The 23,984-nt window shown below is 45.7% G+C and overlaps 1 protein-coding gene across 2 annotated transcripts; it reads right to left on the bottom strand.

Annotated features, from left to right (window-relative positions):
* Positions 1 to 278: 278 nt before the first annotated feature.
* TBC1D2 (TBC1 domain family member 2) lies at positions 279 to 22,826 on the bottom strand. Of its 2 annotated transcripts, XM_030467961.1 has the most exons (15): positions 22,755 to 22,826; positions 22,246 to 22,403; positions 20,046 to 20,539; positions 19,245 to 19,377; positions 18,210 to 18,351; positions 15,276 to 15,412; positions 14,472 to 14,659; positions 13,065 to 13,451; positions 12,131 to 12,241; positions 10,370 to 10,557; positions 8,718 to 9,188; positions 7,464 to 7,584; positions 4,158 to 4,343; positions 3,431 to 3,552; positions 279 to 2,730 (listed from the first exon to the last, which is right to left on the bottom strand). In XM_030467961.1, the coding sequence occupies exons 3-15, from the start codon at positions 20,451 to 20,453 to the stop codon at positions 2,529 to 2,531; spliced, it is 2,796 nt and encodes a 931-aa protein (XP_030323821.1). In that variant the 5' UTR covers positions 20,454 to 20,539; positions 22,246 to 22,403; positions 22,755 to 22,826; the 3' UTR covers positions 279 to 2,528. The 2 variants fall into 2 exon arrangements, with proteins under 2 accessions (XP_030323821.1, XP_030323822.1); XM_030467962.1 differs by lacking the exon at positions 22,246 to 22,403 and having other exon boundaries at positions 22,755 to 22,808.
* Between the last annotated feature and the right edge of the window lie 1,158 nt (positions 22,827 to 23,984).

Below are 23,984 nucleotides of genomic sequence, written 5' to 3'. Positions count from 1 at the left end.
AGGCCCATGAGGGCATGCTAGTATGGTCTGCACAGGCCCTGCAGATACTCTTGTATTTACCACATTTTAGTCAAGATCAAACACAAGTGACTGGTCGGTGGTATGACCAAAGGAAATAGCCCTTAGCAAATCCTCATGTGGAGCAAATACAAGAGCTGGTGAAGACACAACACACTAGAAGCTTGTAACAATCCTGAGAAGTTCTTCCCTTCTGATTTCAGTTAAAAATTATTTTCAAAATTTCCCATCAGAGACAACAGCTTGGTCTGTATGTCTTCTCCAGAAAAGTTTATTTTTTAATGGGTCATTATATACAACATAGACCAATGTTTATTTATATGCTGTAAACTATGCTTTGGTCTGATAATGCATGTTTCAAATGACTTTGTCAAAAAGCATAGGGGCAGGATCGAAGACGTTTAAGCTGCTGGAAAAGGCTCCAGGAAAAATACAGTTGCAAGCATACTGCTGATTTCCATGGCCTTGATTTAAAAGATAATTCCTTTCAAAAGTCCAGAACAAGAGCAAAATTCTGCATTTGTGTGCAACCATAACACTATGAGTAAATTAGATAAGTGATACAATCTTCTGCCTTTTGAACTTCTCTAGCTAGGTGGCATCACTATAAAAGCAATTACTTTTTTTTTTTGAGATAGTGTAGTAAGACTCCAGTTACATTCTCTTCTTGTCCCACACTTTCCATGTGTGTAGCTATCAGTGATATGCAGGGGATCTACCTCACTCTTGCTCATCTTTTCACTCTTCTCAAACCCTCATTTCCGCTTTGATTACTTCAGTACTGCTTGGTTGGCCTCCACAGCTCTCCCCCAGATCAGACTTCTGTAATTCTTTGAAATTGGCTGATTTGTCCAGTTGTGCCTGAGGCAGACCTGAGGCAGACCACATGTCTCAGGTGAACAGAGACTTTTCCACTTGGTTATGACCCACCTGCCCGAGAACAGTATGGGCTCCAAATTCTTCTTTTCCCTTCCTCTGCAAGCAATGGTGACATCATACAACAAGATCTTTACATGAGGCTCATGCACTGCATGGGCTTAGGTTCAAGGTCAGTATAAAAATGCAGAGCGGAGCCCACCTTATAGTGGGGTCTGCTGCATGCTGTCAGCAACAGCACAGTGGGCACAGCTAGAATAAAGCACTGCTCAGCAAGAAAGTGGGGCAGCAGGATCTGGTACCATGTTAGGGAAAAGAAGCTGCACCTGACTCATCCTGGGCCTGTGGAGGACTGAGCTGCATACGCAGGGCATACCGCCCAAGGCATGTGTGAGGCTGGGGGACTGGGGAGAAGACTTCAAGGCCATATTCTCAGAGGCAGTGTGCTAGACCCATGGAGGTCAGATCCTTTGTTCAGAGGAGAGCAGCATTTTTTCTCTAAAGACTACAAAGCCATTCTTTGTGAACTAGTCCAAGTGGTTTGCAGGTTCATCCCTAGCGTGCCATATTACATGAATGTTCGCAATACTGGAAAGTCTTATGGAAAAGACCTCCTCCCTCCCATTATGAATGAGAGTCAGAGACAGGGATATCAACATAGACACCTGGCACATAAGGAGCATACCTGTGAGGAAGTGAGAGATAGCCAAACACTCATCCTAGCCAAGTGTGAGACAATCAGAAGATCCAGGTGTCCTCAGAACTCAAAATCCCCATAACACTGGTCTCTGCTGCAGTCAGATAGGGGTTGAGATGAGACCTCCACTATGAAGCAAACCTCTGTAAGGCAAAGTCCTGCCAGGGTCAGGCCAAGTCATAGATGACTCTGCTCAAAGCTAAACAAAGAACATTAACTCCCAGCATTTCCCAACCAGGCAAGGAGACACACCCTGTTCTCCCAGTGGCTTCCACAGGAACCAAAATAAACTGGAGAGACAATTCTGCTCTTGCACAATTCATTTCACTTGTTCCAGCCTGGATCCCATAGGAAGATGTTCTCCAGCTTGAGGACTTCCTCAGGCCCAACATTTATCTGGAGAGAGTGTCATGACTCATTAACTACAATGTTAAATACAAGCTTTCCTGGAAGGCTAGTCACTGAAGGCACTATGCCTTCTTTCCTGACCAGTTCAGAAGCTTTAGGCACCAATGAGGGTGTGCTCTTGGTTAATTCTTTCTGTTGCTTTTACTTGTACATAAAGATCTCTTCCAAGCCTCCATCAGAAAAGGTAGAAAAGCCCTGCCTTCCTTTTTACACCAGATCAATTTCTGTCATGGTACCAACACCTGACATTTCCTACAGTACTCCAGCTGTAAACCTGAATTGCACAGGTTAGGGTGGGTTGAATGGGGAAAAATACAGAAGGGAATAAAGCTCCTTTGACATCTTCCAGTCCACTGCCAGTCCACAGAGACTGGCACGGTCTCCAAATTGTTATATACATACAGCCATACTCCCTGGGGCAGAAGAACACCTGCATGACCACCTTCCACTCTTTGCTCTGTCTCTTCAGTTGCTACTGAAGACCACCTGCAAGGCCAGAGGAAAGCGATGGGGAACTTTGTTTTTTTTGTTACATCTCTTCTTCCTCTTCACTAACAACCTCCTTCAGGTCCTGAGGCCCCTGCTCTGCTCTCTCTTTTACATAGGCTGCCTTGATCTGTTCCAGCTTGCGCATCTCTGCCTCCAGCTCTTCCCTGTGCACTGACCTCCGGTTCCTCAGCAGTTTCATGGGGAAGGGGTTTAAGTCATTGAAGGCAATGTTCATCAGCTTCCTACAATGGAAAAGACAGACCTGGTGAACCAATTTACTGGTTGGTAACAGATGCTAACAGATACACCAACTGCATCCTGGGGTAGGCAAAGAGTAGGACCTCAGATCTAAGATTTCTTGAGCTCAAATTCACCAAGCAGCAGAGATTTAAAGGAATCACAAGCAATTCCCTTTCACACAAACACCAACCCAAGCAATGCTTTACAACACTTTTTAAAGTATCAGTGTGTAGGCACCTGTTAGGAGACTATGGATCAAATGCCAATTCTGATGGTCCCTGGGTAAGGAATATTGATGATGTTCAGCACTTTTCATCACAGAAATATTCCTTTGGACATATTGTCACTGAAGGTTGTAAGTGCTTCTGTGTTCCCAAGAGCCCCAATTACAGCTGAGAGATACCCAGCAAGTGGCAGACCAAGTTCCAGAAGCTGCAAAAAGGAGGCTGGCCTATGCTTTGTGGCCTGCTCTGCTTTAGCATGCCTCTGCCTGAGATAAAAAGACTTTAAGTAACACCATGAAGGGAAAGTCAAAAATGACACAAACTGATACATATCCCATGGACCTGCCAGTGTGCATGCAACTCTCTTGACAGACTGGGCCACAACTCTTTTTAGGTTGACTTAACAGGTAAGCAAATATAAACTCAGGATGAAAGATGGTCTACAACCCATACAACCATCTACAACCCACAGTCCTACCTGCCATCCGTGATCATTCTTGTGAAAAAGCGTAGGTACTGGTAGATCTCCACACTGTCATGAATTCTTAGGATTTCTTCCTCATTGTATTTAAAAATTGCAAGAGCATAGCGGAAAATTACCTGGAGGATTGAAAGGTATTTGAGTTGAAAAAGTCTTAGGTTGTTGAGGGGCGAGGCCCTGCTAGCATAAAACATGGGGTGGAGCACTGCAGTACAGGCTGGACAAGAGGCTTCTCCTGCTCTGAGTTAGGGCAGGCCTGAGGAAGCACACAGCGAATGCCAAGAGAATGACCCTCTCTAAGCTAATTTACAAGCCCAAGTATACCACATACTCCAAAAAGACCCCATAGGGATTTCCCAAGACTTCTCCAGTTCTGCCTATGCAAAGGGGCAACACAAGTATCATGTTTTCAGATACTAACTCTGCTCATCTTATGTTCCCTGTATCTGTCATACTATCAGCTACACCCAGATCACAGAATAGAAAACACCACAGCATAACTACCTGATAAAAAGTGCCAGGGATACTGTGCATAGTGCAGCAAGTACACAGACAACACAGAGGCTGGGAGGCATCAAGGCATCCTTCCAAACAGCCAAGATAGCATGAGAGGCTCAACCACACATTTCCTTGACCCATGTGCATGTCCATTGCCCTTACAATATGTCACAGAGGTGGTACATATGGGAGCAAGGTCTAGGAAGGTCTAGAATGAGAGGTGCACCTTAGTTCCCTCGTACAGGAAGGCATCCCACACTCGCAGGAGGATGTCACTGACCAGGCTGTCCACAAAGGCCACCAGAAACCAATTGAAGGTGATGAGTGAGACATCAATCCGATACTGCTCAAAATGAGCCGTGAGGCGAGGGAGCTTCTCTGACAAGAAGTCTTTGAAGACTCTCTGATCTACCTAAAGTTGACAAAAAAGAAAACAAAGAAGTTCTAGATGAGCAATCCTAGTGCTGGAGGGGAAGAGTGCTGCAACAGGGCATTGGCTCACATGTGCCAGGTAATTGGTGGTGCTGCCTTCTAGCCTAGTCACACCCCAGGAAAAGCAGAGCATCCTTTGTCTACCAACTCTCAAAAATTACTGAGCAGTGTACTTGTATGCTTTACCCAGTGCAAAGTGTGGACCTGAAACAGGGAAGACACAAGCAGAGATACGTATGTTTTTCTCATTCAGGGGAACATACTGCTTCCCAGCCTCCAAATCCAGACAGAAAATGCTGCCATATCTTCCTACATCATTTTTACTGGGATATTTTTGTGAAGTCATGAGTATTCAGTTGAATGACAGGGATTACAAGGATGCTCTCACAGCATCCTTGTAGATAAGTTGATCAAGTATGGGTTTGGTGATCAGGTAGTGAGGTGGATCAGGAACTGGTTGAAAGGAAGGAGTCAGAGAGTTGTAGTCAATGGGGCAGAATCTGGTTGGAGGTGTGTGACTAGTGGAGTCCCTCAGGGGTCGGTACTGGGACCGGTGTTGTTCAATATCTTCATCAACGACTTGGATGAGGGTATAGAATGTACCCTCAGCAAGTTTGCTGATGACACTAAGCTGGGAGGAGTGGCTGACACACCAGAAGGCTGTGCTGCCATTCAGAGAGACTTAGACAGGCTGGAGAGTTGGGCAGAGAGAAACATGATGAAATTCAACAAGGGGAAGTGTAGAGTTTTGCATTTGGGGAAGAACAACCCGATGTCCCAGTATAGGTTGGGGGCTGACCTGCTGGAGAGCAGTGTAGGTGAAAGAGACCTGGGGGTCCTGGTTGACAAGAAGATGACCATGAGCCAGCAATGTGCCCTTGTGGCCAAGAAGGCCAATGGCACCCTGGGGTGCATTAGAAAGGGTGTGGTTAGTAGGTCAAGAGAGGTTCTCCTCCCCCTCTATTCTGCATTGGTGAGGCCGCACCTGGAGTATTGTGTCCAGTTCTGGGCCCCTCAGTTCAAGAAGGACAGGGAAGTGCTTGAAAGAGTCCAGCGCAGAGCTACTAAGATGATTAAGGGAGTGGAACATCTCCCTTATGAGGAAAGGCTGAGGGAGCTGGGTCTCTTTAGTTTGGAAAAAGGAGACTGAGGGGTGACCTCATCAATGTTTTCAAATATGTAAGGGGTGAGTGTCAGGGAGATGGAGTTAGGCTTTTCTCAGTGGTGACCAGTGATAGGACAAGGGGTAATGGGTGTAAATTGGAGCATAGGAGGTTCAAGTTGAATATTCGAAAAAATTTTTTTACTGTAAGGGTGACAGAGCCCTGGAACAGGCTGCCCAGGGGGGTCGTGGAGTCTCCTTCACTGGAGACATTCAAAACCCGCCTGGACACGTTCCTATGCGAAGTGCTCTAGGTGGCCCTGCTCTGGCAGGGGGGGTTGGACTAGATGATCTTTCGAGGTCCCTTCCAACCCCAAGGATTCTATGATTCTATGATTCTATGATTAAAACCTGCCCAGGTCTGAATGACAGAACAAACTCCTAGAATCTCTTTGACTTCACAAGCAGGGCCTAATATTCTCACTTAGCTTCTTTTTGTGGTCTGAGTACTGTCTGTGTTCTGCCCTGGCTGCATGAGCTGAGACACAGAACACAATTGGTGAGATCCCCAACCTAGGTTTATAAAGGCTCCATCTAAGGGAAGCCGGGGTTTCATGAAGGTAAATGCTAAGGAGAAAGATCATGGGTAAGTCCATCCCTATGCCATATATTCCTGTCCCATCTGTGTCAGCCCATTTAGCTCTGGCACAGAGGTACAAACCATACAGCTGAGGATACATGCTTGGTGCTTAAGATCTTCAAGAGCTAAACTTTAAGTTTTCCAGCCAACTCAGAGCTTTCACTTTATCAAGCCAGCTCACAAAGCATCATCCTACATCTTCCTCTTTACATGGGTCTTGCTTAGGTCTTGCCTAGACTTTCAGAGACCAACCACAAGGTCAGGAAGTCTTGCTAAAAAAGGTCCCTTCAGCCGACAGTCTTTTCTCACCATATGTAGAGGAGCCTCTGTGTCTTCAGAGTGCCCTGCTTTACCTGTCAGTCACTATTTGTCAAATACTGAGTGCTACCTGTTAAATTTCATAGTTAACACTACCTGGTCTGAATATAAATTCTGCTGTCTGCAGTGATTTGGCTGTTTCCCCAGTATGTGGTTTGGCCTCCTCACCATCACACCACTCTCCCACTAAACGTTAGTCAACAAATTTCAGTGGCACAATCAATTACACTCAGCTACTGACATTTGTACTTACTGTGGGCCCACAGATACAACTCTCTTCTCTCTTACACACAATAAAGACACCAAAGTCACAGCCAGGCTCACCAGACTGGGTACTGCTGGGTGTGGCTGCTGTGGGCACACAATTACAATTCCATTGAACTATATGGGATTTATCTTGGCTCTGTGTGGGCTTGGGAGGATGTAGTATAGCTGATACAAGACATCCTGAAAACATTAAAATCCAGTGACTTTGAATTAGGAGGGCAAGTTGCACACTGAACAACATTTTACATCAAATGGCCAGAGGGCTTTCTGATCTGCAGGGAACCCGAAAGCCAGAACTGACACTGTATTTGATCATGAGCTGAAGCAAGCACAGTGAATATAAAAAGTCTCAGTATTTTCTTCCATCTGCACATGGCACTCCAAAGACAGGGTGTAGTTTACAAAGAAACTGCTGATGGACTGCAAAAAGGTCCCTTCTTGGTACTTACTTCTATACATGTTGGAGTTCGCTACTTCACTTCTACTAGGCCCTCCTAAAAATTAGTAACTGTGCAATTAATGAGCACCTTCTTTCTGAATAACTTGACCTTCAAATAGTTACTCAGGCATGGTGCCCAATTTTCTAGTGCTGGGGATCAGTTTTGCTGTAACAACTTTGTATTCCCAAGTCTACAATACCTCTGCAATAGAAGGGATTTCAAGGTGGCATTACTGTCCTGTTGGAAATCAAACACTCTGCAAGCTGTCTGCTTTTTTTCAAATCTTTACTGTAAGTCATTGTATCCAAGCAGATGTGAGGGTGCTCAGCTCACCTGTGATGTTATCAGTGTGTCACTGTAGTAGTCTGCTGGCATTAGGTTCTCCACAATATGGACTAGGCACCAGAAAGCACTCTCCTCCTCTTCCAGGACCAAAAGGGCAACCGCTGCCAATCTGTGATGGACAACATATGGTGAGGCAATGCAACACTGCTGGCAGAGACACAGGACAGCACAGGAACTGGAGAATCCAAGATTCCTCTTGGCATGTCTCTAGCTCCACAAGCATCCAAAACATCTAGTGTGTCAGGACAGCTGGTAAGAGGGACAAATGATCTGTTTGGTGGATTTCTGAGGGAACCATGGGGCTTCTTCTTTCCCACATGTCTCTGTGAGCAAACAAGAAGGATCAAATAGCAGAACTGGTATGACAAAACCAGCCTCACCAGCTAAGAGGATGTTCTGAAGATCTGCCGAAGTTAAAAGTGTGATGATTTTAGCTATTTCAACACAGGAAAGAGGTCAACTGGAGATACTCCATGTTACATGACACAGCTCACCTTTTCGTACACGACTCTACAGCCCTTACCCCCTTCAGCTCTGACTTCCACCCTTTCAGCCAGATTGGAAAGATAATACCACAGGCTCTCCAGAGTGGGAACTGTCCTTCTGAAGAACTTCTGGAGAACAACAGCAAAAGCTTACACAGACTTTCCTATGTTGAAAAGGTGTGAGCAGAAATTGCATTCTTGCAGCTAGTGCCTGGTGCCTCTTTTACTTGCAAGCATACTTCTAGGAAGTCTGGTTTTATCTTTTCTAACACCTTTGGACAGTAGAAGAAGCTTTTAGATTTCCTTAACCTTCTCTTCTTCAGACAGAACACCTCCAGTTTCCTCAGCTTCTCCTTACGTCATTTGCTGCAATCCCCTCATCTCTAACACTTCCAAAGGTTTCCTACAACTCTTCTCAGCTAAAAGGAGAATCCTCAGAGTGTTTTTCTGCTGAGTACATTACGACTTAGAAGTTTATCCCCAGTCTCATGCTGTTATTCTGGGACTGCCTCACTCTACCTCTTAAAACTGCTCCTTCTGATGCTGTAACTATAGAAATGCTGAACAAGTGCATCCTGTTGCTTGATCCCAGCAACAACACTGCTGAAAAAAGACAGCAAATGCAAAATTCTGAAGTCAAATATCAATAGCCAGGACAGGCCTCTAGAGAGGCAGGAACCTCGGGTTGCTGGAATCACTGACTAAAGTACGTGTCTTGGTAATATCCCATGAAGAAGCAGCACACCCAGCTCCTCACCTATTCAGTCCCTGGCAGTATCCAATGGCAGGATTGTGCCAGGAGAATGCCAGCAACACCCTCCGGAGCTTGGGGATGAGCTGGGAGGTGGGAGAGGAAAAATGTTTATTGTTGGTCAGTGTGCGGGGCAAGTCAAGCTCGATCTGCCGGCAGGCAGGGTGCTCGGCGCTCTGGCTCTGCCGCAGGAGCCGATGGTAGTGCTCAGGGGGGTGGCTGCAGTGCCGGCTGACAATCCAGCTCCAGACCCACTGACGGTGCTCCACGGGAATGCCGCTTCGGATCAGGCTCTTCAGCTCTGCAGAGGGACTCAGTTCTCCAAGGCTGTTCCACTTGTCACGGAGAGGCTTGTCCACTACTTCCTGGCTCCGTAGGTTGTTGGACTTTATCTCCAGGGCTTGAATTTTGGCCAGTAGCTTCCAGTCCTCAACTTCGTAGTCTGGCACTGTCATAAACCCATACTCATCATATTCACTGGAGGGACACAGGACAGAGAGGTTAGTTCAAGGGACAGAGCTGGTACCCATGTCAAGGGCCACACACTGCTTGGGGTTGTGTCAGCTACAGCCTGCCACCACGTTCCTGTCACCCATGCTGGACCACAGGTGCTCACTTCTCTGGCAGCTGTGAGACCCTACCATGCCACACCTGCCATGCTCTGCCATGTCTCAGAGACCAGAAGACAGTGAGAGAGGCTTCTGAGAGCCTGAAGCAATGGCATACACACATGAACCCAAATATAACTTTGCTCTGAGCCCAAACTCATCTTACCTCCCTCACCTCACCTGCTCCCCAGCCCCTATGGAGGTATCTAGTTCAGCCTTCTCCGTATCATGTTCTAGTGCAGAGATGGCTCTGTAGGAAGGGACTGCAAAGACTTTGGGGCATAAGACAAAAGAAAAGAGACCAACAGTCCTTTCTGATGTCTCTCTGTGCAAATCTCCTAATGATCAGAAAATGCCTGCAGTGCAAATAGTACAGCTCATGGAGGGTTTGTGCAGCATCAGTCCACATGCTAGGCTACTTCTAAGATGCCACTATATTCTTGACAAGAGAGACCAAGACTGACCTTGGTGTCTCATTTCCAAAGCTACCTGGAGAACTTGTGTCTGACTGATCAGATGAAATGGAAACTGCTTTAGGACTGGGGCACCAGCTGTACAGGAAAGCATAAACACAAATTCAAAGACCTCGGCAGTGCTGGTGGCAAGGCTCTCCGCAGGCCAGTCCAGCCTCCCCTTCACTTAAGTTTTGACCCCAGCACCAGAAAAAGACAATAGTGGCTTTGTATGGCTGGGACTAGAAAACCCCAAAGGATGAAGATCTCACATCCCATGTGACCTCCTGTCATACAGGAATTTATCCTCATGTCCAGTGTTCACCTCCAGACACACCGTGGCAGCTGTCACTTGCTATGCCATCTGTCACGTCCAAGAAAAATTTAGCTGTACCATCTTTAACTTTCCCTTCCTACAGTGATATGCTGCTAACAGATATTCATGGTCTCCGTACCACCAAATTCAACCAGTCTCCCTAACCTTCACTCCTAAGCCATAACTGAAATTTCCTGCTACAGAAAATGTCCCTGATTCTTTCTTGCCTGCACATCCCTCTTCACAGCCGGACAAGGGTGTGAATATCCTCTTTTTTCTTACCTTACAGGGTTCAGGTTAAAACCTTCTTCTGCTTCTTTCTTCACATCCCACTGGAGTGCTTCCTGGATAAGGTTCCTCACCAACTCAGCATCAGTGCTGGGTAGACCAGGAACAGCCTCCTGCAGCTTCCGCAGGACTGTCAGGTATTTGCTCTCCATCTGGCAGTTTCGTGCTTGCAGGCAGGCACACTGATGGGGAAACAAAAGGGAATGAGCTGGCTTCTTGATTATTCTGCCTGCATTGCCACTGCTTTCTATTGTCTTGGTCTGCATGTAGAATGAAGACTCCTGCCACAGAAAATATCCAGCAGCTTTCCACAGTCAATGGAATCTGCAGCTGTGAATGAAACACTGAACCAATGTGGTCTGTGAACAAGCAAAAGCTGCAAGAGGAAGACCTGCTACAGCATCACCTATTTGAGCTACTGGGTTGCATCAGTGAATGGCCATATCACAGCCATCTCAGCTCAGAATATAACCAAAGAGCCATCACTGCAGCTGAGTTCTCTGCAGGCTTTTTCTCTCCTCCTCAGAGAAGTTCCCTACTGCACATTGAACTGTATCTTGACAAAGCACACTGCTCCTGGGACTGAGCTATGACCATACCATTTTCAGGGTACATGGTACCCAGACACCCAGCACCACAGACAAGGTGACCACATGTCCCTCAGCAAGCCTAGTCCCATGGCACTGATACACAACTTTTCTGAAGCACACGATACCCAGTTCCTGCCATCATATTCCAGGCTTGAAAAACAAACAAACAAAAAAAAGAGTAATGAGGACTGTTATCCACTCTCCACAGGTGGAGAATTGAGCCACACAGGTGAGAAGACTCACCCAATGTCTCACAGGAAGCTCAATGAAGACTCCTGCTCAGTGGAAGCAGCAGTTGTAAATAAAAAAAAGAAACCACAGAGAGAATTAGACTGCATGTAGTGGTGACGGAAAGGAACGTGGGATACTGTTACACTATTTACTCATCCTTTTGCTTCACACTGACCATGTTTATCTGATTACTCCCTTTCTGAAGGTTATGGCAGTTTCACGATCAGAGAAAGGCCTTACGTTAGAAGGTAAGGCAAAGGCAAACAAATGTAAGAATGGAAATAACACTTTGGAAGCAGCTTTTTTTCCCTGCTCCACACTCCAAAGCTGTGGAAACACACTTTAAAACCGGGGAAGTAAAATCTAGGGAAAACCCACAGAACAAATGCCAGCACACAGCATCAGACTGAGAAAGGGATTCAGGACCAGAATCACACCAGAAGTGTGCGAGCAATCAGGTCATTCACACTTAAAATAGCTAGAAAAAAAAATATAGCTTTAGAAAACACAAGAACTGTGATCTAGCTGCAGGACCTGAGAGTACTGCTTATTGGCAGTGCCAAGCCTGGTAGAGATACCAAGATTAGATGGAGACAGGGCTCAGACAATCTGCCAGCTCTCAGGAAAATTTTTTAATTCCCTGCTCTTAGTATTGCTTTGCTTATTTGTATCCAAAAACATAGCTGAAATGCAGAAATCTGGGTTAAGTTTCAGCATCCTTAAGACTGAGCTTTCCAGGTGTTTCACGTTTATGGAAGAGTAAAATTGATCATGTCTAATTTGGGAAAAACACAAAGCAGAAAAAGGGTAGCACTGAAAAAACACACTGGGAAGAAATGTTATTCCTGTAGTGGTTTGGACCAAAATTCATTTCACTTTTGAAAGAAATTAGTTAACATTTCTCACCAAGGGAGAAAATGTCATTTTGCCTTACCTTCATCAGAAGGGCTTTTTCATTCTCAGCAACACTTGTCCAGAGTCGAGTAACCTGGTGGATCTCTGAGTTGAGGAACTGGTTCTGAGTTTTGTAAGCATCAATATCATCCTGACAAAAAAGAGAAACAGTCACACAAGGAGAGTTTTTGAGGGGCCAGCAATCTCTTCCCAGTTCAGAGACCTCCGCTGTCTAAAACAATGTCAACAATTTTGTGTTCTGGAGAGAAGACAGACTCCCCAGGATACATATTGGCTACAAAGAAAATAAAGCCACAATATTAAATAGGAGAGTCACACATAGATAAGACACTTGCAAATGCCAAGTGCACTGCATGCATGTACTTAGAAAACACAGAGACATCTGGGTGATATAAAGCTAGATAAGCAAGATAAGTAAGATGAAGAATGTATGTGTTTGTACTATTTAAAAAAAATATAGCGCAACTCTCAGCCCCATGGCTGAGAGCAAAAACAAATGCTCTCCCACAATGCAGTAAGTGGCTCTTCTGGCAATTCTCTAGCCCACACTTACTGGTCATTATAACTGTACATGTAGTGACATACAAAAGGCTGGGTTTGAAAGAACCAGGAGATTTTGGAAAACTGTTTGCAAGAAGGAAATGCAGAGGAACAAAGGTAGTGAAGGCAGCAAGTGAGACTGCAGCTGTGAAGCAACAGTAGAGATGCAGGCACCGAATAGTGACACAAAGTCAAACAAAACAGGTTATGAGCTGGAGCTGAAACTTACTCATCTGCTTTTGAACACCCAATCACCTATTGATATTAAGTGCCCTTCCAGCTTGCCTTTGGTTTGGAGACAGATGGAGCAATTGGCAGAAGTACATTCAGTGTTTCCAACAAGGAACACCCTCCTACTGAATGAGAGGGCACAGAAATGGGAGCTCCAAAATGACCTGTGCTGTCTCACCCACCTTCAGGTGCTCAATCTCCTCTTGCTGCTTATTCAATGTCTCTGCAGTGACAGTGTTGGCTTCTTGCAGGGGGTCAGAGAGCTCTCGGGCCTTCTGGTCTGTCAAGGCCATGATGACTTCCTGTTTGGCATGGTTCTTCTCCATCAGGAGCTGTACATGCTCCTTGAGTTCCTGAATGTGGCTGTCTCTCAGAGACAGTATCTGCTCCAGCTCCTTCTTTTCTTGCTCAAGAGCTTCCAGTCGACTGGTGAGATCTGCAATTTGTCTCACTTTGTGGCGCACCAGCTCCAGTCTGTCCTTATCTTCTGATGCAGTGAGATACATGCTAGATACTCGCTTCTCCTGCTGGGCTGCCTCCAGAGCTTTGTGGAGAAGTTTGACCAGCTCCTGGAAAGAGAATGCAAAGCCATTATATTTCACAGTGCTGCCTAAAGCAATAGCAGCACAGATAGCACAGGCTCAAACCAGTAATGAGGGAACACTGAAAGGTCCTCAGGATCTTGAATTTGACTTCTTTTGCTTGCTTTCAGAAGCAAAACTGAATGAAGTAATCTGTAAATCACAGTGCACCCTCAGCAGAGCAGCTGTGCTCTCAGAGCTGAGCCTGAAAGGTCTCTGCAGCAGGCCACAGATAGACTTGGCTTCAGGTGCACTGCTAATAGACAAGCTGCAGCTCACACTGTCTGAATTCTGACTTTTTACAGTTATCCTCCTTGGGAGGCCCAAGGCTGGAGTCAGCAGTGTGGTAAAATAGGAAGGAGGGAAATAATGCTGTTACCAGAATAGTGCTGCCAGAAGGAAAGTGATAAATCCATTTTAACCTTCTCTCTGCCAAAGCCCTCTATCACTCCACTCCACATACAGGCACTAAAGCTTGCTGCAGGCACATAGGTGCTGATTCAGGCTTTGCCATCTCAGCCATTTAAGGAAGCAAACCAAGGATGCAATTGATTGATTATCCACCATGAGACCTGGCTCTCTAGCCTCTGCTGCAGAAAGGGCTGCCCAGAATTACTCCCTGCTTGTGTGGAAGAACAATACCATTAAGGAGAGAAGCCCTTGCAATGACCCATGTGCTGACTGCCACTATAAAATCACCTCTTAATGGTGGGTGGATGTTCAAAAACAATGACCTGCTGTTAAGGTCATGACTCAGAGTGGCAGCTGCTGCCAGTGTCAGGGCACATATTCAGGCCTGCATTTCATACGTTCATTGAGCAGCAGAGATGTGCCAGCCAGACACATCCAGAGTACACCTGGACACCAGGGGGTAACACCAGGAGCTTCAGCTGGGCCCTGTGAGTGCCTGCTGAGCACTTCTCAGCCTACCACCAAGGTACAAGGGATTCCTTGTGTCCAGTCCCAGGGCCTTGCCCTTAGAAGCACCAGACTCTTCATTGTGCTCACCTTCTGTGACTTGACTTCCTCTGTGAGGGTCAGGATCTGTTGCTGTAGGACGCTCACTTTATCCATTGGGTTCCTCTCCCTGGACATTTCTTCAGGCAAGCCTGGGAAGCCACTGCTCATCCACCTGCCCTTCCTAATCCAGTTCAGCCTGGACTCCAACCTTCCATCCTCCAGGATTCCCTCCTTAACTGAAAGGAAATAGGATAAATTTACACAAAATTTGCTGCTACTATGGGTTCCTGAGTGTTGATATTAGGGGACTCACAACAGCTCAGCAGAGAAAACTGACACAGAACTCAGAAAACTGAACTGCTAGGATCCATAGGGTGCCACTGCACAGACAGTATGGATCAGCCAATCACCTCCAGATTTAAAAAAGCGATGATATTTCTACCTTGCACCCTACCCACCTATCTTGTACACAGCAAGTTACTATCATGGAGAGGAAACTTCCCAAGCAGTGGAGCTGCTGAGCTTAGTCTGTGATGTGCAGCAATTTAACCTGTATCTCAAAAAAATAACAATATGGGACTGCATCACGGATGATACTTTTGCCTCTGCAAAAGGTTCCAGAGATAGGGGATAGATAGATAGATAGATAGATAGATAGATAGATAGATGCAGCCTGGAGCACAGTCAGAAGAGTTAGTCTTGAAACAGAAGGGACCTGAGACAATATGATAGAGTTTTCAGGTCCTGTGACAACTCATCACCCTTCCCCTCCCCCTCCCTTTTCTGCTAAGTCTGACTCCCTGTGAGAAGGCATCATACTCAAAACAGCTCACACAGCTCAGTAATAAGCACCTCTACATCCTGCCTCCACTTCTGCCTCTTGTTCCTTATCAGGGATTTCAGGATGCTCCTGGAATTCACTGAAGTCAAAGACATTCCCATTGTTCCCCCAGAGCTGCTTGGAGCCACAGATATTGTAGACAGTGTTTCTGAAACAAGAAAAGATCAAGACAACCTAATAAACAGGAGAAGTCATGGTCAGTGCAGTCAGTAGATACTCAAGTTATTTAATGCCTTACCTCTCCTCATATCCCATCCCTCCTTCCAGAGCATATCTCCTTCATGTGCTGAGAAAATGAACTGTTCAAGGAATTGGTGGATTTGAAGGAAGCAAGGCTGCAACTTTTGTAAATCAGAAAGGTGCCACAAAATCAGTACCAGCACAGAAATGCAAATCAAATGGAGATCTTTCCCCATGTGCTTGAGCTCTGTCCATAAAGGTATAAGGCTGGACAGAGGGGTCAAAAATAGCAGTAAACCAACCACATCACTCCTTTCCCTCTCTCCTTCCCTCTTATTCTCCTTTCTCCCCTTTCTCCCTCCTTCCTTTCCTTTTCTTTGCTCACTGCAGAAATCCCCAGGTGCCAAGAAAAATGCAGCTATCTACAGCACAGCCAAAATATGACAACAGAAGCAGCCACAGGTCCTGTGTTCTGAATCACATTTTTTAAAATTGCCACAACAAACTCAATAGACTTCAATGCAGTAAAAAGATTCAGAAACAAAACTGCAATCAGGCCAAGAACCAGTTTATAACATCTGCTGTTACAGAGGCACCAAGAGATGACTTTACAACATCATGCAGAACCACAAATACACAACTATTTTCTATAAAAACTTTGCAAAAAATTGATAGTTGCCTGTCTCAATACAGGTGTTTCCCCTTCTTCTCTTGTGTTGTCCATCAGCTAAAACAAAGCAAGCCCTACAAAAGGGCCTACAAAAAGACTCAGTGAGACCTAAAAAGACTTAGTGTCAGCTACTTCCAAACTGTAAATTAAGCTGGCAATTACATATTGTTCTCCTTTTGCCTTGTAATTCTAAGACTCCACCACAGAAGAGAACACATTTCTGGCCCCAGAGAAAATATTGGCACAGAAGCAGACCTTCATTCCTGGTAGTCTGGAGTTGGCACTTGTCCATTGCAACTTTCCTACTTTTCTCTACCTCATGCTGCATTTTGTTTTACCTCTGAGACAGCAGCAGGTCAGGGATCTGATGAACTGAGCTGATACCAGGCATGCTGTGCTCATTAAGACCCAGCCTGATAGCAGTAGAACCTGAAGAACACACAGAACTAGGGGAGCAGTACAATTTGAAGAGCAAAGGAGGCAGTTGTTATTTGTGCTAGTAAAAGCAAGGCTGAGGAGGGAGCAGGAGTTATGCTCGTATTATTTTTAATCAAAGTGAAGAGGAGAGAATGTGTAGCCTGCAGTATGGTACAGCTGACTCCGTTCCTCTTTGGTACAAGATTGTAGCCATAGTAGTGGTGGTAAAAAACTATAGCCAACACCCCCAACAAAAATATTTGGCAAGAGCATGGCTACCTACCACACCTGTCGTCACTTAAAACATTTTTTATTATATGTAAATAAGCAACTAGAAGTCTCTTAGAAGACACTAATGAGGGCTGCATTTATGCAACTGCATCTGCCCAGCACTTGTCACCTGTAGCCCTGATGAGCTACACAATTCAACAGCAGATAGCAACATCATTGTAAACAGTGGAATAGTCACATACTTGAAACTCAGCAAGGAGTAGCAAGCTGTAGGGTGTCAGGCCATATTACAGGCTCAAACATATTTTGCTTGCAGTTCATGTATTAGAGAGCACACCTGGGAACTGATAAAAGGCTTCTATCACTAATCTACTGAGTACAGCTCACGCTGCCCACGTGCACTTGCACAAACAATATGCAGATGCATCACGGCGACCATGAAAAAACACTGAGTAGCCTGAAGAAAGTTTAACCAAGCTCTAGGTCTGCCACCACTATCTTTGCTAAGAGAGACAGATGATGTGAAATGACTTGGACAAGGGGGAGGTTAAAGACCCTCTGATAGGAAGTTCACCAAAACTGAAGTTCACTGAAAAATCCTTCAGAAAGCTGCTTCATGATTTTTCCACCTAGGCAAGGGTCTTATTTTACACAACACTGACATGTGAAAAAGAGAAAGATCCTGACAGGACTAACTCCTGTAAGGAGAGGAAATCAGGCCAAGCTGTCTGTGTGAATTTACTTTATGTAGAATTAAAACTTGTAATATATGTCAATGAATTTGTATTCATAACCAGTAAAATTCAGGGTTAAACTGAGAAGGAGGTGAACAAAGCAGCTGAGACATGTTATTTTCCACTAGAACAATGTAACCAATACAAGACCCTAACGGGATTAACTTCTGTCTCGGAGATAATTAAAAGTGTAAGTCTTATTCTTAAGTCACTGCCAAGGCCATTTAGGGGCTAGCTGGGCACTGGGGGAGTGCGAACACCTGCACGGAGCAGAATGAGGCAGCCACAGCCAGCAGATAAGGGAGAAATTATCGCAAGAGTCCAATTAAGAGGATGAAGTCATCGAAAACAGGAGAGATAAAGATTTCTTACTTCATCCACAGGCCCCCCACCCCCCCACCATCTCTGTCCAGGCCCCGCCCAGACTCCGCCTGTCATGAATATTATAATTATATGTTGCAAACTTATTAATATGTATGTCGCCTCCCCTTTTACTGTATAAATACCCTAACCCTTTCCCTTAACCCTTGGAACTCTTTGTCCAGCACGAGCTGGGAGTTCCCGGGATCCAAAAATAAATACCTTTGCTGTTTAAAGGCTCAAAACTCTGTCTCTAAACAGTTTTGCTTGGCCTTTTGGGCTTCACATGCAAGGAAGGGACAAAGCATCAGGCCAGCACATCAATGGCACTGCAGCTCTCCTCAGGCACTTACTGTATCTCTGTCCAAGGGTGCTTAAGGGAGATGTTCTGCAAAGCAGTAGATGTTTGGGGTGCAGGCAAAGATGCCGCCTTTAAACCCACTGCTTCTGTTGGTGTTTTCACTGGAGGCAAAAAGTCTTCATTTTCAACAATACCTGTGTAAAACCAAACCAGGACACAGAAGCAAGTGAGCAAGACAGAATCCCATTGGACTTGACTCTTTCATGTAACATGAGAGCCATAACAGTTTTGTGCAAGTATACATTCCATGTTCAACTGGCCAGGTGGAACAAGAGCAGCAGAGCAGGTTTCTTTAGTGTTAGGTCAAATTACAGAAGGTTTCAACTACAAATAGTGTAATCTATGCAAGGACAATCAAGTAACTTCAACCATTTTTAGACGAGAATGGCTAAGCTTAAACAATTAAACTTTTAACTGCCTAAGGTAAAAAACAAAGAAGCTGCTGCTGTTCTTTTTCCACATCCCAAACCAGTGCTTGATAGTTTCAATGCCCTGGCAACACTCCACAAACAGTTTGCTACCAAATTATTGCCTGCTGTAGCAAAATGCCCAGGCAGCATTTTACAGCAGACACTTGCTAGGGATTCTTTTTTTCAAACAAAATGTGCATCTAGTCATAAGTGAACAGGTGGATAACCTCCCCTGATCTACCAGCCTGTGTACTCCCACTGCTAGGAGTGCACATCTTTGTTGCACCACTGCTGAAAAAAATCTTGCTTGCTTAAGTTCCACAGACCTCTCAAAAGGAAAGGCATATACATGTGCACACCACGTGCATAAGGAAAATCAAGAGGGAAATCATGATCAAAAAATACCTGAGCATCTCCATCCCCATGATGTGGATTAGGAGATTGCCCTTTCACAATCATCCATAGTAAAACCAGAAGTTCCAAACATCAAACGAGCACGGATAGTTGGCACCTGCATTTAAAAACTGGCCAAAACCTCTTCCCACTTACAGACAAGGAGAACCATTCACCACTGAGGGGCTGAAAGGAAAAGAAAAACTGACATATGCAACACCTACTTGTTCTGCCAGCCAGAGATTCATTCACAAGCTGGGAGCTGCCCACAGGAAATCTGCTCTGAGCGTTGCAGAAGTCCCAGCGTCTCATTTGCAGCTGCTGAAGCCAGTAGATCATTGCCTGTTTGCTGATTGCCTAACATAACACAAAACAGGAAGGGGAGTAGTCTCCTCAGGATGAGACACATCCTGAAAAGCTGACCAACACTTCACAGAAACACTGCTGGCTTGACCAACAAGTCAGCAGAAATAAAGGCCAGGCTATGCCATATTCTCTGGCCCTGACACTGATCTGAGAGGATGGAGTAAATCTTCAGCATGATCTTAGTAACAGAATCTCAGTGGATCACTGATCTTATTGAAAAACAGTTTAGTGGTTTACTATACTCCAAGGCTAAGCAGAAATGTCATTATCATTTTTGCCAGGGAACACCTACAGAGCTTCCCAATACCAATTTTCAGAGAGATAGAAATCTAGCAAAGGTTCCTACTACAGCAAACACTTTAGACAGGGAAGCTCATTCCTGCTCAGCAAATTATATGTGGACTGCAGCACTCCTTAGTGATTTTAATTCAGCACCCAGTTCAGCTTTTACTTCTGTTTAACAAAAGCTCTAAGAGCTTGTTTGGTAAGAGAGTCTCAAGTCTTGCCAAAACAATACAAGTAATTTAGGTACAAATGGTCACAGTCCAGGCTAGGAGGACTAAAGTGAAACTCAAGCTAAAAGGTATCTTAGCAGATACGTGTCTGTCCTGATTGGAAATGTTCCACAACACTCACCACACGAAGATGCTGCCCCTTACCTTCAAAGTAAAAGCTCTGCTTCGTGTTCTGATCTCAAAAACTCCTTCCCCATTTTCTGCTTTGCAATCAAAGCTGGCGCTGGAGATATCAATAGACCCCAAGGGGTTGATGTCCTGTGCAGTTCTGTAGTATAGTAAATGACATTTGTTTTCATCATAAGAGAACCACCGAGACTTCCAGGTCTTGATTGGCCCCTTGACTCCCAGTTTATTTAAATAGCCACAGAGTTTTTTTCTGGATGTTTCTTTGCTGGGTTTCAGCTGTACATTTCCCAGTTCTCCAGAAGAGGAAAGCATGTCTTTCTCTCTCACTGAGCCTTCATTCCTGCTGTTATTTTCTGGATTTGACTCCAACAAATTGTCTGGAGAATCAAGGGGACAAGCTCCACTTTCTGGTCCTTTTTCCATCTCTTTCAGGGAATATTCTCAGAAGCGGATTGAAATTTCCCTAGATAAACAAGCAACAGCAGATCCCATCACCATTCCTGTAGAATCTGCAGCAAACAAAAAAGGAGGAATATAGTCAGGTCTGGCATATGACTAAAAAAACATTCCTTAGCTTTCAAACAGTTCAGGCAAAGTCTCTGACTTCTACTTTTTGGTCACTGTTCCCTGCTTTCCTCAGCTCAGATAACTTCTGTGTATGTGTTTTCTCCCCTTTCCATTCCTAAATTAGCCTAAACCAGCAGCCAAGAAGCAGCTCTACAATCTCTTGAAACACAGGTACAGCCTGTGAGCATAACAAATCAATAGCAATAGCCAAGGTAAGTGAAGCCTCAGAAAACCACATTAAGTAGCAGTTGCAGGAAACAGAAAGATAACAAGACTGAAGGGGAAGGTTGTGTGAACACAGACTCAGGTCAAAGAAATTTCAGGTAAGCATATCCAGGCATTTCCACAAAATGTTTGGCTAATATTTTAAATCATGGTGTCTGGAGAAAAATCCAGCCTTATGCACCATTCTTATAAATCATTTGTGTTAGTTGAGGATTGATGTTAAAAAAGTCTACGTGCCATGTGTTAGGTCTCCGTCCGGCAGGCCTCATATTATGCACCAGAGAAAGTAATTCTATAGTCCTGGAAAAAGAGACCTGGCTACTTATGGTGAAAGTAACCTGCTGGGTTCTCAAGAGGAATGCAATGTACAAGATAAAAACAGAAAAATAAGGCTGGAAAGGATCTCTGGTCTCTCGTTCAACTTTCCTCTAGAAAAAGAGCCAACTTCAAAGCCACAGCCAGGTACTCAACTCCACATTCAGATGAATTTTCATCATAAGCAAGGAAGGCAAGTCTTCCATGTTTCCAGGAACTTTTCAAATGCTTAACCATATAGCAGGTATGATTTTTTTGCTCAGAGCTGCAGGCACCCATGGCCCTTGCATTCTTGCATTAGGGAAACTAACAGCATTCCAGAAAAATACGCATAATTTTTTGCAATTGTTTTCTTAAGGAAAAACATGGTTTAAAGCACAATAAATGAAAATACTTCAGGTCAGAGACAAAGTTATCTGGAGCAAATAGGCAAGAAAATAAATTGCTGCAGTGTTAAGTTACTGGAAACCCAACTGCAGACACAAAACTGAACACAACAGCCAGCTGTGTGACAACAGATGAATGGAGAATAACACAGTGGAGCACCCAGAGGTGTTCCCCAAGCTCACACTCTTAGGAACAATCTACCCTCATGACTGAAAGAAGACTTACACATCTCAGTGCTGGCTAAGCCACAACTTGTTTATTGCTGCTCCCTTCTGCTTCCCTCATTACCCTTCTAGACATCTCTAGATAATGTTCACCCTTTCTGGAAAACTACTGAACTTTTTCAGCTTCCTCCTCATGCCATCAATCCCGCTGCTGAACAAATGCCAGAACAAGCATCCTTCATGAAGGGGATGTTTCAGCTAAGCTTCTGAAACACCCAGAAGCTTTGCTTTCAAGTTAATTTTGACTGGCACAAAGGAACCAACAGAGAAAGAAACAGGCTCAAGTCTTCCTGAGAGACTCAAAGGTTTTTACAGCAGTATCAGCATAAGGACCTCTGGTACCACCTGAAACTCCATCATAATTCTGCCTCTTTCCAGCGTGGTGATCCATGGGCCCACACCATGAACAGGATCAAGAAAACGTTTTGGGTTCAAGCACCAAGTTACAAGAAGTCACATCAGATCTGCACTGCAAAGCACCCTAGAGGTGAACTAACCTTGAGAGAAGTCCCTGGAAGCCACCGTCTGCTGGCACAGAGCTACTGCTGCAGCCACCACCGAGGAGGTAACCACAACCTCCGAAACAAATCCAACGGCAACAGAAGAGGGACTTTCACTTCAAGTTCCCTGCGGCCCAGTCGCTGCCTGGAAATCTCTAAATATCAGAGATATTTAGCTGAAAGCAACTCTGACAATGACCCATCAATAAAAAGAGAAGATTGGGGTGAGCACTTCCCGAGCCGCTGCTGTGACCAGCGCACGACAGTCCCCCCCGCACCTCCCCGTGTCTCCCCCAGCGCCGCAGCAGAAGCCCCTCCCAGCCCAGCTGCGCGGTGCTGGGACACCGGGGGTGGCAGCTGGAGCCTGGCACAGGGTTGCGCTGCCCGCCGCGACGAGGACCGGACCCTGACACCGCATTGTACCGCCCGCACCAGGGCGGGGGGCTGTGGGGGAGCTCCGTGCGTCTGACCGGAGGATGGAAGGGGTAGAGGGGGTACAGGGGTACCTGCTCCGGACGCATGGGCTGCAGCGGCCGCCGCCCCGCGCTTCCTGCCGGGCCGGTCTGGCGGCGGGGCCCGGCGGGGCGGGGCGCGGAACGGAGCGGAGCGGCCCGCGAAAGGCGGCGGGACGGGGGCAGCGCAGCAAGAGGGGTTTCGGCACCGGCGGCGAAAATAATTATAAATAAATAAATAAATAAATTCTAAAATGACATTTCGGCCATGCATTGGGTAGAAAATGATTCACCGAAGAGATGTAGAGGACTGAAAGCAAACCCAGAGGGGGATAGCTTAGGGTCTGGAGGGGACCAGCAGGTCCCATCTGCTAGAAGGAATGCACTCCAAGCGTTCAAAACTGGACCCCACAGTGTGAGAGCCACAGCTTGTGCACTTAGCTAGGGAAAACAGGGTAAGGCAAACAAATTTTGCTTGGCAAAAATGGTGGTACTTGGCGCCACAGGAGACTGGAGGCTGGTAGGACTGAGCTGGGCCAAAAGGTCTAGACTGATTCCTGAAAAAGCCTCCAAAAGGTATTGCAGGAAACAGAGGTGTCAGACTGCCCTAACTCAGTGCTCCAAGTCCTGGGGGCATCAGGGTGCAAAGCACAACCAGGCTCACACCGTCTGGCAGCTGCCTCTCTCTTGCCAGACCTGCCAGGCCCAGCTGGACTTGGCAGGCACTGGGTTGGCCTGGGAAGGCACTTCTTACATCTTCAGGAGTCTGTGACTTTGACTTTCTCTGTATACAGTGGTAGCTGGGATGTGATGGTGTGATTTATTTCTGTTGGCTCCGAGCTCAGCCAACTCCACCAACTTTTATCACTGTCTTTAGCCATGTTTAGTACCCTACCAGCCAGAAGCAAAACTATCCAGAAATCCAGTGGCCCTGCTTTCCACTGGTGTAAGCTAACAAGCTGTAATTGGTTATTGCCACTGTGGCTGCAATATAACCATCCTGCTCCCAGTTTTACTTCATACCTATCACTGAAGAATTACCTTGGTTGGAAAAGATCTTCAAGATCATTAAACCCAACCATACCCTGACACTGACAAGACCTGAGCTGTCAGGCATGTGCAACCCACACAGGGAACTGCACTGGTGAGAAGTCAAAAGTACGGATTTTGTGGTCTAAACCACAACCCCATGTGGCTTCCAGACTCGGCATGTGCTGGGTGACTCAGGAAGGTGTCTGCAGGACTAGCAGCAATGTCAGCACACACAGAGCGCCGGGGATCCCA

The sequence above is a fragment of the Calypte anna genome, chromosome Z, assembly GCF_003957555.1.
Source record: "Calypte anna isolate BGI_N300 chromosome Z, bCalAnn1_v1.p, whole genome shotgun sequence".
Taxonomy (NCBI): Eukaryota; Metazoa; Chordata; class Aves; order Apodiformes; family Trochilidae; genus Calypte; species Calypte anna.
This window is presented reverse-complemented; position numbering and strand designations above follow the sequence as displayed.